The sequence below is a fragment of the Stenella coeruleoalba genome (assembly GCF_951394435.1).
Source record: "Stenella coeruleoalba genome assembly, chromosome: 2".
Lineage (NCBI taxonomy): Eukaryota > Metazoa > Chordata > Mammalia > Artiodactyla > Delphinidae > Stenella > Stenella coeruleoalba.
In genome coordinates this window covers 134,547,433-134,562,704 of record NC_137147.1, presented here as the reverse complement: position 1 = coordinate 134,562,704, position 15,272 = coordinate 134,547,433, and the positions used below count along the sequence as shown (strand labels likewise).

The 15,272-nt window shown below is 41.5% G+C and overlaps 2 protein-coding genes across 5 annotated transcripts in view; one reads left to right on the top strand and one right to left on the bottom strand.

Moving 5' to 3' along the window:
• REC114 (REC114 meiotic recombination protein) overlaps positions 1-4,807 on the top strand; it is a 95,813-nt gene extending 91,006 nt beyond the window's left edge. Inside the window, exons 5-6 of one of the 3 annotated variants that reach the window (XM_079912265.1) lie at positions 2,001-2,087; positions 4,549-4,807. In XM_079912265.1, the coding sequence (XP_079768391.1) occupies positions 2,001-2,087; positions 4,549-4,713 (252 nt within the window). In that variant the 3' untranslated portion in view covers positions 4,714-4,807. Of the gene's footprint in view, positions 1-1,997; positions 2,088-4,548 lie in introns of all 3 variants that reach the window. The other 2 variants (XM_079912264.1, XM_079912266.1) reach the window with 2 other exon arrangements.
• A 19-nt stretch (positions 4,808-4,826) lies between these two features.
• NPTN (neuroplastin) overlaps positions 4,827-15,272 on the bottom strand; it is a 55,735-nt gene continuing 45,289 nt past the window's right edge. Inside the window, exons 5-8 of one of the 2 annotated variants that reach the window (XM_079912262.1) lie at positions 14,260-14,533; positions 7,272-7,293; positions 6,356-6,430; positions 4,827-5,819 (exon numbers count right to left, since the gene is read on the bottom strand). In XM_079912262.1, the coding sequence (XP_079768388.1) occupies positions 6,370-6,430; positions 7,272-7,293; positions 14,260-14,533 (357 nt within the window). In that variant the 3' untranslated portion in view covers positions 4,827-5,819; positions 6,356-6,369. The remainder of the gene's footprint in view (positions 5,820-6,355; positions 6,431-7,271; positions 7,294-14,259; positions 14,534-15,272) is intronic. The other variant, XM_079912263.1, reaches the window with a different exon arrangement.

Genomic DNA, 15,272 nt, shown 5'->3' with positions numbered 1-15,272 from the left:
AATAGGGCCATGATAAGACAGAGTGTCTGATGCTGCAGAGCAGGAGACAAGATAAAGCTACTGGGTTAATTCACCAGCATGCAGGCATTGTGAAGCACTACCTAGAATATTCTAGTCTTCCTAATGCCAAAAACTCCTAAGGCTTGCCCTTAGCTGCTGCTGTGCAAATTTGCTATCATGCTCCCTTTTTCGGAATCCAATTCAAGAGGTGCAAGCTCTGGCCTATATATTTTCTTTTGTCTAAAACAGTTATTCTCTTCTTTGCAAATAGAGATAATTCCATGTCTTTCTATTTCAAGTTCTTGAGTCACTTCCTGGCTCTTATTTTTTTACTTTTCCTCAGCCTTGTAATTTTACTAATTGTGGCCTAACCAGGTATTTCTCAACCTGAGGGCTTCTAAGGCAACCCAGCGTACTCAGAGAGGGGGGCAGTTCCTAGGTGAACTCTTTCCTCTGTTAGCACAGGAAGTCCAGCAGAAAGCGGCCAGGGGCTCATTCCTGTGTGCACAGAACCTTCCATCTCTCTGCACTTGGGCAGAGGACTGTCCAATCCTTAGGGCCACCCCAGTAGCCTCAGCTGCTTCCATCGCACTTGGCTATAGGTCAGTGTGGATGGCATATGAATTTTGGTTGATGTCTTTCCCAGTTGTTTGAAGAACACAGTGTGAACTGAACTGATGTGTCTCCTAGGAAAACATCAAATATCAGAGCTGGAAGAAACACTAGAGTCTGACTTTTCCAGATAAGGAAACTAAATAGAGAAATGGGGCTTGCCTAAGGATTCTAGACTCATTAAAGTCCCTTACCTTTTTGCTCATTTTTATTTTAGTATTCTTGACTAGTTTTCTTTTCTCTTTGTTCTTTCCTTCCTCTCTGTCCTGCCACCCCATTTTTGACGCTTCCAGATATGCATTTCTGCTAATACACACTAACTAGCAACAGTCAGCTTCCATGTAGAACATTTACTTCTGGCAGTCAGAACATGCTGCTGATAGAGACACCTTCCAGGGAGGGTCTTGGATTCTCCCTGAGTGATACCACTAGCTCGCAACTGTCTGGAGATTAGCACTACAAGCACCACATATATCCAAAACATAACGAGGCCTGCAGACATGTGGCTAGGAAGGAGGAGTGATGGGGCTCTTGGAAAAGTTTGTGCTTTTAGGTAGAAGCAGCCCTCCGAGCCTCTTATGTCTCCAGGCCTCCTTCTATACCTTATTCACTCTGTTTGCCTAGAAAACATCCCGTGTGTTCTGCTAGAGAACAAACCCTCCTATAGCAGGTTCCTTTGAAGCAGCTTGGACTCTAAAGCATTCCTACCCTTCATGCTTAGCACACACACCCCTCCTGTACTCCCCTCCACTCTAAGCCTTAAGTCTTATATTTACCTCCATTCCAGCACTTCCTGACTTGCTAAGTTCTTACTGGGCTGTAGGTTCTTGAGGGCTGGACCTCTACCTTGTTCTTTGTGGCTCCCTTCCCTTTATCACCCCAGTGTCTAGTACACAGTAGGCACAAAACATTGTTGAATGAAGATATCTAGGAATTTTACTAACAGAAGAACTCATTCCCTCAGAATGTCTAAAATGAGATTTTTTTTTAACTTTTATTAAAAATGTAAGATTATCTTGCAACTATAGGGTTTCTTCCCTTTTTCGCAGTGAACGTGTATTACTTGAGTAATAATTTTTAGAAGGTGACAAATCATGATTATCAGAAGCTGGGCAATGTCCACTGCCCTCCAGTACCAGCACATGGTCCTGGGCTGGGCCTCTGAAGACAGAAGTACACCACGGTGTCAGACAAGAAAAAGCACTGCCAGCCTATGAGACATAAGGAACAGACATAAGGAACATAAGGGCAGGCGCCTCAGATTTAAACTCTGTCTGTACCTCTACTGTGGTAAATCAAGTAATAGCCAAGCTTAAACCAGGACAGACTACACCAACAATGATCTTACCACTTTTACTGATGTTTTCTTTCTTTGAACATGAAAGCAGTCACACCAGAACCTGGAGCAGCAATGGTGGGTACCAGCTGGCACAGGCACTCCAAGAGGAAGGACCTCAGTGGCCTGGTTAGCTCAGGTAGGGCCTATTTCCATGTTCAGTTTTCATGTCAGGAAAAACAGTGATCCTGAAGAATTTGTATCCCTCTGTTCAATCCATTGTTCTAGAACAGTAACTTAAAGTGTTGCTGTAGAAGATGGTAAAGACAGAGACAGGCCATCTCCACCTACCCTTGTTGTAAGATTAAACACGATGACACATACTGAAGAACTATTCTCCTGAGGAAATAAAAGATGAAGAGTGGCCTATAGTGTTAGCCTTTAAATGTGTGAGATAAAGAATTTATTCACCACCTATCCCAGAAAGAGGAATACAGGTAAGAATTTCAATTTAATTTTGGAAACGAAATTTGGAAACTCTTCTAAGATAAATATCAATATGAATTCGGAGTCATATCAAGATAGTTTCTGTAGGGGCAGATATTCAGTGTGAGGATCTCAGCTAAGGATGTGTGGAGACCCGGGAGGATTCAACTCTTGTTACCACAGAACTGCTTTCAGACATGCCCTCTCCCCTTGCAGTCTGCTGTTACCACAGACTCCTGCAGAACTATTCATTCAGGCTCAGGGTTCCTGAGGCCTGGTCTGCTGGAGCTCCTGGAGGTGGTCTCCTCCTCACTGCATTCCCTGCTGTGCTTGACAGCAGGCTCTCAGCCTATGCTTTCCACAGAGTTCTGCATGGAATTCAATATTCAAGGATGAATTTCCTCTTTATCTATTAAACTGTGCTAACAGTGGTATAAGAAACAGGTGTTTTCTCCATCTGGCTCACCACTCACTCAAAATAAATGGACAATCACAGGGCAGACGTTATAGTGCCCAGTTTGTAGCCTCATATCTGCACTGGGGTTACAGTGGCTGAGCCACAGAAAAAAATTCATGAGCAAGGCAGTGTGTGACATCCTTATTCAGGAAGTATCAGTTGCTATAAAAGGTGTACCTCAGCCCAGTTTATTTACATCATATAGAAGAACCATGTATAAAGAAGAAAAAGCACCAGGCTGGGAGCTCAGATATGTTACTTGTTTGCTCTAACCTTCTAGACAAGTTGTTCTTTGAATATAAGTTTGGTAAAACTCTTTGAAAGCAACTCAGCAATATAGATAAAATTTAACTTTATATCTTATTACCTATAATACCATTTCATCTACACAAATATACATACAAGGATGTTTTTCAGTGTTTTTTTATAGTAAAACTGGAAACGTAATTATTCACTAATAGGATACTGAGTGGTTAAAGAGTGCTATAACCATAGGCAGGATAAAAATGTAGTCATTAAAAGTGATGTCTATATCTGTTGACAAGGAAAGATATTCATAGAACATTGTTTTTTAAAAGGCTACAAAATAGCATGCATGATTTTTGTAGTAAAAACACAACGTAAGTTTGGAAGGAGATACACTAACATGTTAACAGTGGCTCTCACTGGAGAACAGGGCTCCATTTTACTTTCATTTTCTTCTTTCTACCTTTTAGATACAGTCTGGTTTGAATTTAGAAAAATCTATTTCTATTATAGATAGTTCTTAGAGAAATGTCAGTTGTATACATATATACCAAACCATGCCATGGAAAGGGTAGAAAACCACCTACCTAAGTAGAATTAACATGAGGAGAGAATAAGAAGGCTGAGTCAAAGGCCCAGACGTAATTGAACCACGTACAGAGCTGGAGCCATCTTCGTCACGTGGGACTGTGGATCCAATGTCACCTTATCTTCCAAATAGCCAAGCTCAGTCAGACTTTTATTTGAACTCTCCTAATATTTAAATATTGGCAGCTTAGTCAAATGGTGTTAAAATACAAGTTACCAAAGAAGGCATACAAATGTCAAATAGCATGTGAAAAACACACATTATATGACGTTCTGGAAAAGGCAAAACTATAAGGTATGGAAAACAGATCATGGTTGCCAAGGGTTGAGGGTCTGACAAGAGCAGGTAGCATGAGGGACTTCCTGGGGGTGGTGGAAATGTTCTGTCTTGATTGTGGTGATGGATACATGCCTCTACTTGTCAAGCTTCATGGATAGGACCAGAAAAAGCAAGATAATTGTGTCCTTGGGATGGTCAGTTTGTGACCTCTCTGTATTACATTCAGAACCCAGTTTCCATATGATGAACTGCTCACACCCATTTTTCCACCTATAAGGTGGGAAGGATGAACTAAGTTAGTGGCGTCCATTCATCAACAGGCTTTATCAGTCCACAAACTTATCAGCACCATACTCTTCACTGAAGCAGAATCTTAACTTTGCAAATCGTTTCATTAATATACTTGAAATACCTAAGGATACAAGTTTATCTCACTTTGTATATTTAGAAACATTATGTAAAGGAACTCTGCAAAGCTAATTAACACTAATTTTTGGTGTCTATTTCCCAAATCTTTCCTTAAGGCAAAGTTTGTGTTCTATTATTCAGGCTGTTGCTTTCTCCTGTAATCTCTAATAAACTACTCTTCTGGAATCCCCACAGTCTCTCCTGGCATCAGAGGAGCTGCCCGTGGTCTATGAACAATCTGCATGGAACACGGAAGAGTTAGGCCCCTTTCTACGCTTGTGCCTCATGGATCAGAATTTCCCAGCATTTGTGGAAGAGGTGGAAAAGGAACTAAAAAAGCTGACAGAGCTGAGCAACTAACATTCTATATACATACAGAACTGAGGAACTTCAGTGCAATGGAAAAAATGCTTCCTCCTAAGACTAGAGAAACTAGAATAAAGAGTATTATTCCAACACCTTTTATCAGTTTTATTTTTAAAAACAGGTGAATCCACTTTTTTATACATCATTGCACTTCAACAATTACACAAAACACAAGTACATGCATCTACCATTACGCACCGTGTGAGAACCCTGCCGGGTGTGAAAATCTACACTCAATCAATGAAAAAATACAGTGTCAACCTCAAAGTATAACTAGTTGCATAGAATACCATGCTGTAACATTTCAAGGTCATTGAAAACAAAAGGTAAATTATAAAAGTTTGCCTTAATTGAATGTACAATCAGGTTCAACACATCAGTGCAAAAGGATCTAAGAATTTACATGATTTAACAAAAGAAAAAAATAATCACTTAAAAAGCAATCATACATATATACTGCAGTTCATTACATCCATTCAGTGGACTGTTCCAGCTTCTTATCAAAGTCATAGGTTAAGCCCTTAAAATTATAGATTTCAGTTTATATTACTCATCTTTATGTACCAGAACTGAACAGTTTCCTCATCTGACAACATACAGTAAGGAATGAGTATCAGCAGCTTAAAAATGAAACAAGCATTTATTTTATTTTGGATTTCTCCCACCCCAAAAATATAAATATATATATATATTTATATACTGTATATATCTGTAGGTTTTGCTGTACTTTACAAAAATGTGTCACTAGATGGCAGCAGTGCATTTTAGAGCTTTGCCAATTTAACAGCTGCATTAAGTAAAAAACGGTGCATGCATGATCTGATCCTCAGAGGACCTTTTTACTTCTATTTAAATATTCTACCAAAGGGGAAAAAAAAAAAGCAACATTCACAGCACATCAAGCCCAAAATAGTTTACACCTTCTACACTGAAGCATTGTTTAAAATGTACCTGGCTAGGTCACCCTTACAGGAGAGGCTAAATAAGGCATGCTTTAGACAGTCATCATGGTGCTGCTCACTTGAAAGGGAAAGAACCAAAGAGGTACAAGCAGAAAATTTAGCAGGTCATGTTGCCACCAGTTTCAGGAACCTAAGGATCTGTGAAGGAAGAGTATTTAGAAATTAAAAGAGAATATGCACTATTACTTAAGACTACACCAAGTGCCTATAAAACAAAGCTTTGGTTCAAACAGCATGCTCAGGGATGCGGTGAGGAATTCAGATCTCCACGTGCCTAACCAGAAGGTACTCCAGCCCAGCTGTCCCTGGCCACCATTCTTGCCTTGCCCTCAGAAGCAAAGTGGGACCAACTGGCCTCAATAATCCACCTAAGGTGACAATTTCACTTTTACCTCTTTTTAAAGATGTAAGTAAAGTGGTAAAGTGATGTTTTGAAACATCATACATACTCTGAAAAGCATTTATGTAAATAAGTGAAAGAGCTCAGCTGAAAATCTTCCTTTCCAGCTGCTACACTGGACAGACAACTTGTTCCACCAGTATTGGCTGCTCTTGAAATCAACTAAAGGATCTTGCAACATAACACCAACTACTGAAGAATTTTTAATAAGGTCAACAGAGGCACATTCATTTGAATATAATTTTTTAAAATTTCTAAAGAAGGCCATACTTACGTTACAAGTAGTACTTAATTTGTGTTTCTCTGGCGCAAGTTTTTATCTTTGTGATTGTTGGTAGAGTTGGTTTTCCTTTGGAGGAAAAATTGCATTTACAAGAGTTAAACTCAAGGTCAGTAGCAACTTTTGAAAGTATAACACACGGAAATACAGGGAGTCTTCCACTTACTGCCATCCCTGGTATAGTAAGTTTTATTGCACAATATTAATACACAATTAATATTCCTGTGTAAAGTGCCTACATACCTTAAATTAATAGATCCTTTTGACTCCCAAGGCAGACAATATACCGGTAACTTTCCCTTTGACTTGTAAACTATAATTACTATAAAGGTGAAATAGTAGTTTTTTCTCTACTCAACACCACTGTCTCTTCTCAAATGATAAAAGATACTCAATTATATACAGGCAGTGCTGTGCCCTCTGGCACTTAATAATTTGGGCACTGTTTGCCTGCCTCTGACTTAGTCCCCAACTCTAGGAGATTCTGCTAATCTTGGATTGATTGAAAATTTGCAATTTTGTCTCTTGGATACACGCAATTTAATGGAGCCAGGCAGTTTATCCATGCTACAGTCGAGCTTGAAATTAACAAAACCTGAAGTCTCAGATATACTGGTGATTTACCCCACATTATCAATTTAAACATATGGGGTGTGCAAAATTTTAAACATTTTTTTTGCATGGTATTCCACTTTGTATTGCTACTAAAAAAACTGTACTGCCTGTCCTGGGAATCAAATGGCAATCAGTCAACTCTCAGTCGACTCCATGTCTGGCTAAGAAGTCTACACTGCAACACTGTTTCCACTCACTGTCTTCCCGTACAATCTTAGCTAGCCCTTTGATTAAACGGCAAATACATAATAACCCAACCAGAAACTACTGAATCAATGTCGAATAAACTACTTACATTGGCCCAGCTGGTTCATCGTCTACACAGGTGTTCAGGTTTTAATAATCCATTGAGAGACAGAAGAAGAAGGGAGAAGATTGTGAGACTCTGCACAGGGATTAACAGAACAGCAAACGGCAAGTGGCAAACATGGCTATTCATAGCATTTATTCAAGGCCATTCCATCTGGAGGTGCAAAACACTCATGGAGTTATTATTTCTAGATTCAGGTTTTTAATGGCAGGTATGTTGTTTCAATGATTTTAGTTAACACTTTGAATGCTTGTCATGAAAAACTGCAACTGTAGCGGACAGATAGGCTGCAATATCATTATACTCATCTTGTCCCCAAGTTCCAGTGGTTCACTCTTAAGTAGATGAGAAGACAAACCAACATTTCAGTTGTAAAATCCTGCTGTTTGTTTTCTTGTGGTGAATGCATGTATAGTTTTGGCTCAATCCTGCAATGCAGATGGATGTGTAATCTATATGTTTACACACATCCTTACTTCCCCAAAGGACACTGTTCTTGCTGTTTTGTTATCTTTAGGAGAGTCTTTAGTCTGGAGAATGAGATAGAGGAAGCCACAATGGTTCAACCTAATACTGGGTCAGACAGGCTAGGCTATGCCAGCAACAAGTGTAGGTAGACCAGAGGATGTTCTGTGACAGACCAGGGAAAGCTGAATGGTGCTGACATCCCTCTAGAATAGACTTCAGATAGAAAAACTGGCTCACTCTTGTGCCCTGGCCAAAACCAGAACCCAAACCCAGATGAGCCATGAGTTATCTTTTTTCTTTTTAATCGAAAAGCTTACATTATCTGAGTTTAGGTGCCTTCTTAAATTGGTATTTTCTGATTCTGATTTGTAAGTTTTTCCTTCCTGTTTCAACTAAGGGCAACTTGGTCCCCTTTAACCAGGGATATATGTGTGTGTGTATGTGTGTGTGTGTGTGTGTGTCTGTACACACACACACCGATTTTTTTTAAGGCCCACAAAGGTGGGGAAAAGCAAGTTAAGTGCTCTTAGTTTCTTTTTATTTTACAAACGTCAGGTAGACTAAATGATTTAGAACTGAAGGCTTCTAGAAAAACTCTCAGCAGGATTCCACAAGGGGGCTTGGTGCACATGAAGCAGTTATGGAGATTACAGTCTCAGTGTAGGCATCTGCAGGAGCACACGTCAGGAGTAATGTCTGTCAGAGGGAGACATTGCTCCACCTGTTCCTTTGAGGCAACGGAGAGGCAAAGCCACCGCCAGCACACACAGTGACTGGAGCAAAAAAAGATTTCAAAAAAAAGAAAAAAAAAACAAAACAAAACAGAAACAAAACTAACCACAAACCAGTGACTTAGCCAGAACAATAGGCTAGCAACACACCAGTGTCCACAGGATTCTACTACTAACAATAGTACACTATCGAACAGTACAGAGAACAAACTTAAGACTCAGACACCCAAGACATCTGTGTACTGTGTATACAGTGGAGATATACAAAGACATACCAGGTACTGAGACCCACGAGCCCAGCCTAGATCCTCCCTCACCACAACACCCTAACGCTCTCAGCATCCTGGCCAAACCAGCTCAGCTACATGCTAGGAACTAAGCACTTCTGGGACTTACAGGAAAGGACACAGGAGCAAACTTAGAATATTTTTAGTGCTCTGGCTGTGCACCCGAAAACACAAAATTCTAAAGCAAGGTAGCTGATTCAAGAATATCACCAATCTACTCCCAATTTTAAGAGAAAAAAAGGGGAGAGGGAATCGCGATAGCCAAGCTAATCTTTTCAAAGCGTGACACTTCAGCACTAACCCAAGCACTTCACACCATGAGCTTTTCTTTCTTCAGTAATTGGGATATATGTACGCCCTGGTGTCTGACTAATAACGTCATTTTCCAGCCCAACAAGGCGATAACGTGCAAAGGGCTGCATGAGGGGTTTTAGCAACAGTGGCTCTGGTGTAGCTGCCATGCCTGCAAGTGGGAGCAGTTGCTGTTCACATTTGTGCCTACGTCTCATGAGCCCCTTCATCTCTCTCCCCAAATCCACTTCCACATTTATAAGGAACAAAGAAAAGAGCCTCAAGTCTCCCACTTTCCTGGACTGAATCACTATCTGCAGCACCACTCTCCCTTTACAGGTCAAACAAAAACAACAACTTGACCTCTAACAAGGAAATCAGGAGAGAGGGAAAGAACAGAACTACAGATAAAAGGTAAGAAAATGAAAGTAAATGAGGATTAAACAGCAAACTGAAATCCAAATTAGTTGTGAAAGTGAATGAAGTAAACTTGAAGAAAAGTGTTAACATTATGAACTGTGCATCGTATAGACTGAAGCGGAGATTAAACAAACTCCAAAAGCATGCATATCGCTCACTTACCACCATGTTTTAAGGGTTTGATGCAATTGAGGGGGGAAAAAAAAGAAGTCATAGTAACCGACAAATATCAACATACCCCCAAACCCTCAGGGCAAAAGACAGCCACTTAAACAATGACTGTTCTCTCCAGCTGGGTATTACTCACAGCCACTGACTAGATGAGAGGAAGAGGGCTGGGGGAGAGTGGAAACAAGATGCTTCTGGAATCCATCTTATGAGTGAAGTTCCTGGTGGACCTGTTGCACACACTGATTCATTCAGCTGAATGTTGTCTTCCCAACCGAATGCACTTAGAGCCCTCATTCCCCTACATCGCCTCAGAATCTGGAAGGGTGCTCTGCAATGCCTAGTAAATAACAGATTACCTGATACAATACCACCTCCAAAAAGATGGCTTTAATGTCAAAGTAAGTTGACTGTCTGGTCAAAGCTCCTTTTTCACTGCCTTCATCTCACTGAGGATGAGGATTTATGGTTTCCAAACCCACTTAAATTTTGCCTGATCTCAGCAGAGCAGCATTAAACCCAAAAGAGAGTAACAATTATTTTCAATTTCCTTCCTTATTCAGTCCTATTGTATTTTCTTCCTAAGGTAGCTTGTTACTGACCCAGATGACCCCTGGTTAAGAGACAACACATGTGTTTCACATATCATTTTTAAAAGTCACATTCCTTTTCCAACATTCCTGTCCTCTTGTAAAGCTTCATATGCTACCAATGTTTTGACCATTTAACTGATTTTGGAACATTAGACTAGCTCTTAATTCTAAAGTGTTAAAAAGAGTTTGGATACATCACAGCCACTAAAAATGGTTCCCACAAAACCTCAAGTGTCTTTTATACCAGTAACTTAAAGGAAGAGTGCCTATACTTGCTTATAAAATTATCTCCCTAACGTGATAATGGAAAACTCTTTTTGATGCCAGCACTTCTCTTAAATCAGCTCCTACTGTTTTCAATCGAGGTCAGTAAAATGTGCAGCAGAACTGAAGGCCCCAGCAACTAAGCAGGTTCACTCCCGAGAGGCACACTAATCACTCTCTGGGTTCAGTCAGCAGGGAACCAACACACAAGGTGAGCTCCAAACATATGTCCAGCTGTAAGGTAGATGGAAGGCTAGAGGGATGCTAGTTGTATCTCGTCTTTTTAGAGAATTATCATTTAACATTTCCAGAGAATGTAGTCAGAAGGTGAGTAAACTGAAAAAACAAAGCCCTTACTTGGCTCCACAATTCACCTGTTACTAAAAACATTGAAGGTTAAAGGTGATATGCAGATAATCTACCTACAAGACAACCCACTGGGGCACCAGTCCTCAAAGACACTGTAACAGTGACTGAAAGGGATTTAGATGTAAGTTTCACTTACAAAATATCCTGAGTATACTCCAGTAGACAAAAAGTCATGGGCCTTTTTTACCCCCTGGAAGCAGCTAAACCTTAACCCTAAGTATTTTCTATGTGAGAAATCTAAAGCAATATTTGCTCTTCTAGTGAAACATACTCAGGCTAAACTATATAAGTTTAAATTTGTGTTTTTATACTTTTGTATTGTTCCCTTAGTGCTTTTCTAGTACAGCACCGAGTTACCAAAAACTCACAGACTGCCCAAATATGAATACTATGAGTTTTATATGAACTTTTTTCATATAAAAAAAGGTCCAGTGAGTCAGAAATAAATCACTGCTATATCTTGATAATAGTGTATTCATTTGGCAGAGAAGAAGCATGTCAGGCTTATTTTTTTAAAAAATCAATTTTCACAATGGTATAAGTCAACACAGAATTACGAACGGTTGTCTGACAGGTAAAAATTCATCACCCCTAAAACCCCAAATCTGTATAAGGTACCTGCTCATTCATTCCAAAAAGGAGCGTATGCATATATCTATATGTAAATTTGAAGAAGGGCATATGGGAGGAAAGCATATGAAGTGAGTTTGCTCTTGTGAATTGCACAGGAGTTGAGGGGAAACTGGCTAAAGAAGAAAAAGACACGGCATAAAGAAAACTCACGGAGGAACAATCAAATTTTCAAAAAAATTACTTCCAGGAGAGAAGAAAAAAGGGGAGGGCAGGACTAGGGAGGAGTCTGAGAAAAAGAGGCAGAAAGACAAAGAAGAAAACTATGGGATGGAAATGCTCAAGCAAGGGCATGTGATAGAGAATGGAGCCTGGACAGTGCTGGCTGTCAGGAGGGGAACAGAGAGAAGGCAAACATTGCAATAATTCCAGCATCCCAGATTTTTTGCCCCAATTCAATAATAACAACAAAGTAAAAGCTGCTTGCATTACAGTATTCTTCTAAGACACTAGAGCAAGAAGGTTTTACTTTGCACTTACCCTGCAGTCATCTCTTTTACATAGGATTCATTCACTGCCTATAATAATTTATCTTAAAAGAGTATTTTCCCTCCAGGAAGCTGTTCAGATTTGCTGGCCACAGGTGTCTTGTATAACTCGTCCCCATTTGTGTTCAACAGCCATGGAGCTCTTAAAAAAAAAAAAAGCTGCTTTCCCTGGGCAGGTGCCTGCACTTGTCAGATAGAACCAATACTAACCATTCCTCAAATCTAACCTGACGGTCTCTTCCACATATGCTGGGATAGCAACCTGGTAAGTGAAACTGCTTCCTGCAAAGACAACAGGAACCTCCAACAGGGACAGGCTAAGCCAATGTGTCACTCTGCCAAGAGAGGGGCAGCCAGCCTTGTCTTAAAGTAAAGAGTCAGGTTTTGAAGCCCATTTTTACCTTTTCCTACTGACTTTTTGCATCTCAATTTTTCCAAAGGGAAAGCTGAGAAAGGCGATATTTAGCAAAGCAAAAGCATTCAGCCCTTTTCAGGAGTGAGGCATGACTGCTCCTAATAAGCCAACGCTGAAAACACACTGACAGGCAACTCTCCCCCTCTACTGTCAGATCTAGACATAGGTACTCAGCCTTGGAAGTCCTAATTTGCAACAAGAAAGAGAAATTTAGAGAGAAAAGCATTATGCATATATGAAAATCCTAAGAAAGCACTTTTGCTTCATAGAATAGCAGTTCTGTGGACCCAGGAGAAAGAAAGTAAAAATCCCAGGACACTCTTATGTTGCAGGGCACAAGCCCATGTATTTACAAAGGCCCATCTGCTTCCAGCTGACGTCCATCCCATTCCTCCATCTAGTTCACTGGTGAATGTACATTTGGATGGAAGTCCACCAAGTCTCCCCACATACATCGCTAGTGTCACCAAATAACCTTTTCACCAGCCTCACTACAATACTCACTCTACCTAGTGCAGGCAGAGAGACTTAGGAGCTGCTGAGAAGGAAAAGAAGGGGAGGTGGCTGCTGCTCTCAAACATGTCCTTCCAGAGACTCTGGAGCCACTGGCATGCCTCCAGGGCTGCACTCTTCCTGAGGGAGCACCAGACCTCCCTTAGCATTCTCTGCTGACACACATGGCTGGCACTGGGTCCTGGCCAGCCACAGGGACACAGACAGCTCTCTGGGGCAGGGTACAGCACCACAGTGCACAAGCACAGGCCCAGAACAGTCAGACTAGAGTTGGCATCCTCCCCATCACCCAAGGCACTGAGTTTACGTGCATACCCTTCCAGTCCAATCAGTGACAGGCAAGTGGTGGTGATAGTTGGCTGGCCAATTAATCTGTTTTCGCTGATGCTATTACAGGGTAAGAGGATGGGGCTGGGGAGCTAGTGAGGAATCTGAAGTACTACTGGTGCAAGTCTCCATCAGTAGTCCCCCCCACATTATAATCACAGGGTTAGAAATAGAACATCCATAACAAAAAACATAACTTCCAGGACCTTTTCTGACTCTAAGCATGTCTAACCATCTAAGATTCTTATTCTTTCCAATGCCTAACAATTGGCTTTGGTTCTGCTGCTATTATCCACTCCCTTCTGGGACGCTGGGCCAGCTTGAGGGTGCCACGTCAGGCAGGGACTCCAAGTGTTACTACTTAGCTATCTGTCTTAAACTGGGGATGGTAATGCATCAGATGCTCTCCACCATTCTTGTCTGTGAGACAGACAAAAAAAGCCAAATGGCAGGGGCCTGCTTCACCACAAACCTTGAAAACCTTCTGAAGGGACCAACCAAGGGAACCAAAAAGTGGCTTGTTCCAATGGCTTTTCCCAATAACAGTCTGACTGGACTAGGGCAGTTACCTACAGGGGCTATACCAGGCAACCATGTGACAACCAATTAGATACCTTAAATCTGCCTGAAAGGCCAGGTGGCCTGCGATCTTGGGGTGGCTTCTAGGCTTGACTTGGATTCTCCTCAAGCTCAATCTGCCTGATGATCTGTATTGAAGGAGGACAGAGCTGAACAAAGAGACTGACAACTGCCCATTCCCCACAAGGGGCCTGAAGGGCAGATGGGACTGGGGTTGGAGAACACCCACATGGAGAACAGAGCTAATAATTATAGCTCAAGGTGGCTAATCTTAGGGGTAGGGGGTGAGGAACCAGTATAAGACTTTTTCCTTCTCTCCTTTTGGGACTGAATCCCAACATTCTTATAGTCCTCTTTGGGTGCTTGGAAACCACCCCACGGCTTGGAAACCAGCCCCAACAGCACAGCTATTTTGTAGGGATGTTCTTACCGTCAGGAACTTCATCTGGCCTCTTCCTCTTTTCATACACAACAATGATCACCACAAGGATGATGATTTCCGCCAGAATTCCCAGGAAGGGCCAGAGTGGGGCAAGGTGGCTCCGTACCCTGAGGATGGTGACAACGGAGGCAGAGCCAATGGAGTTGGTAGCATTACATTCATACTCGCCAGGATCTTCTGTGATCTGCAGGTTTGTGATGCTCAGCTCAGTGTAATTCTCCCTATTGATGATGATGAAGCGGCCAGAGGTATTGACAATCTCCTGCTCAGAAGCAGATAAAGTGATAACACACAAAGATCAGAGTAGGTGAATTAGTGCCCAATACAGGGCAACACTAACATCCTTAGCAAGACACTGGACGGGATCAGGGAGCAGTGTCTAGTACCATCTTTGTCCAAGGGACTTTGAGTACTTGATCACTGACTGCCCTTCAATCTCAACAACCAGTCAACAATCTTCTAGCAGAGCCAGGGTAAAAGTCTTCCCTGCTGTTGGTCCTCTGGACTTCTCCAACTTGTATGAAGTGAAGGGAGGTCCTACCCTGTAGACCCAGAAAAGACCAACTCAATTTAGAAGATGCTGCTCCAAACACCAGGTAAGAAACCATAACCAGGCAGAGGATGGAGAAGGGGTGTGAGCTCCATGGTCAGGCATGTATCTCGTAACATCACGCCTATCTGATGCCTTCAGAGTCAGCATATCTACTTCACGCTTGGTGAATTCTGCAAAGTCTCCCTAAACTTCCTCTAGAAACAATGTTAAGAACTTGCTCCTGGTCAGAGTGGGGGAAATTCGTAACTTCCACTTCCTTTCAGAATTACAGGGTTAAAGGAAAGTTTATTCAATCAGTCAACAGATATTTACATTAGCATGTTACATGTTTTATATCCTACCTAAGGGGAAGGTGAGATAGAAATGGAAAAGCATGACACAAAAATGAACATGGAGATTGACCTCAAGAGGGAACCAGACCCCCAAAGGGATGGTTAAAGGGACGTGT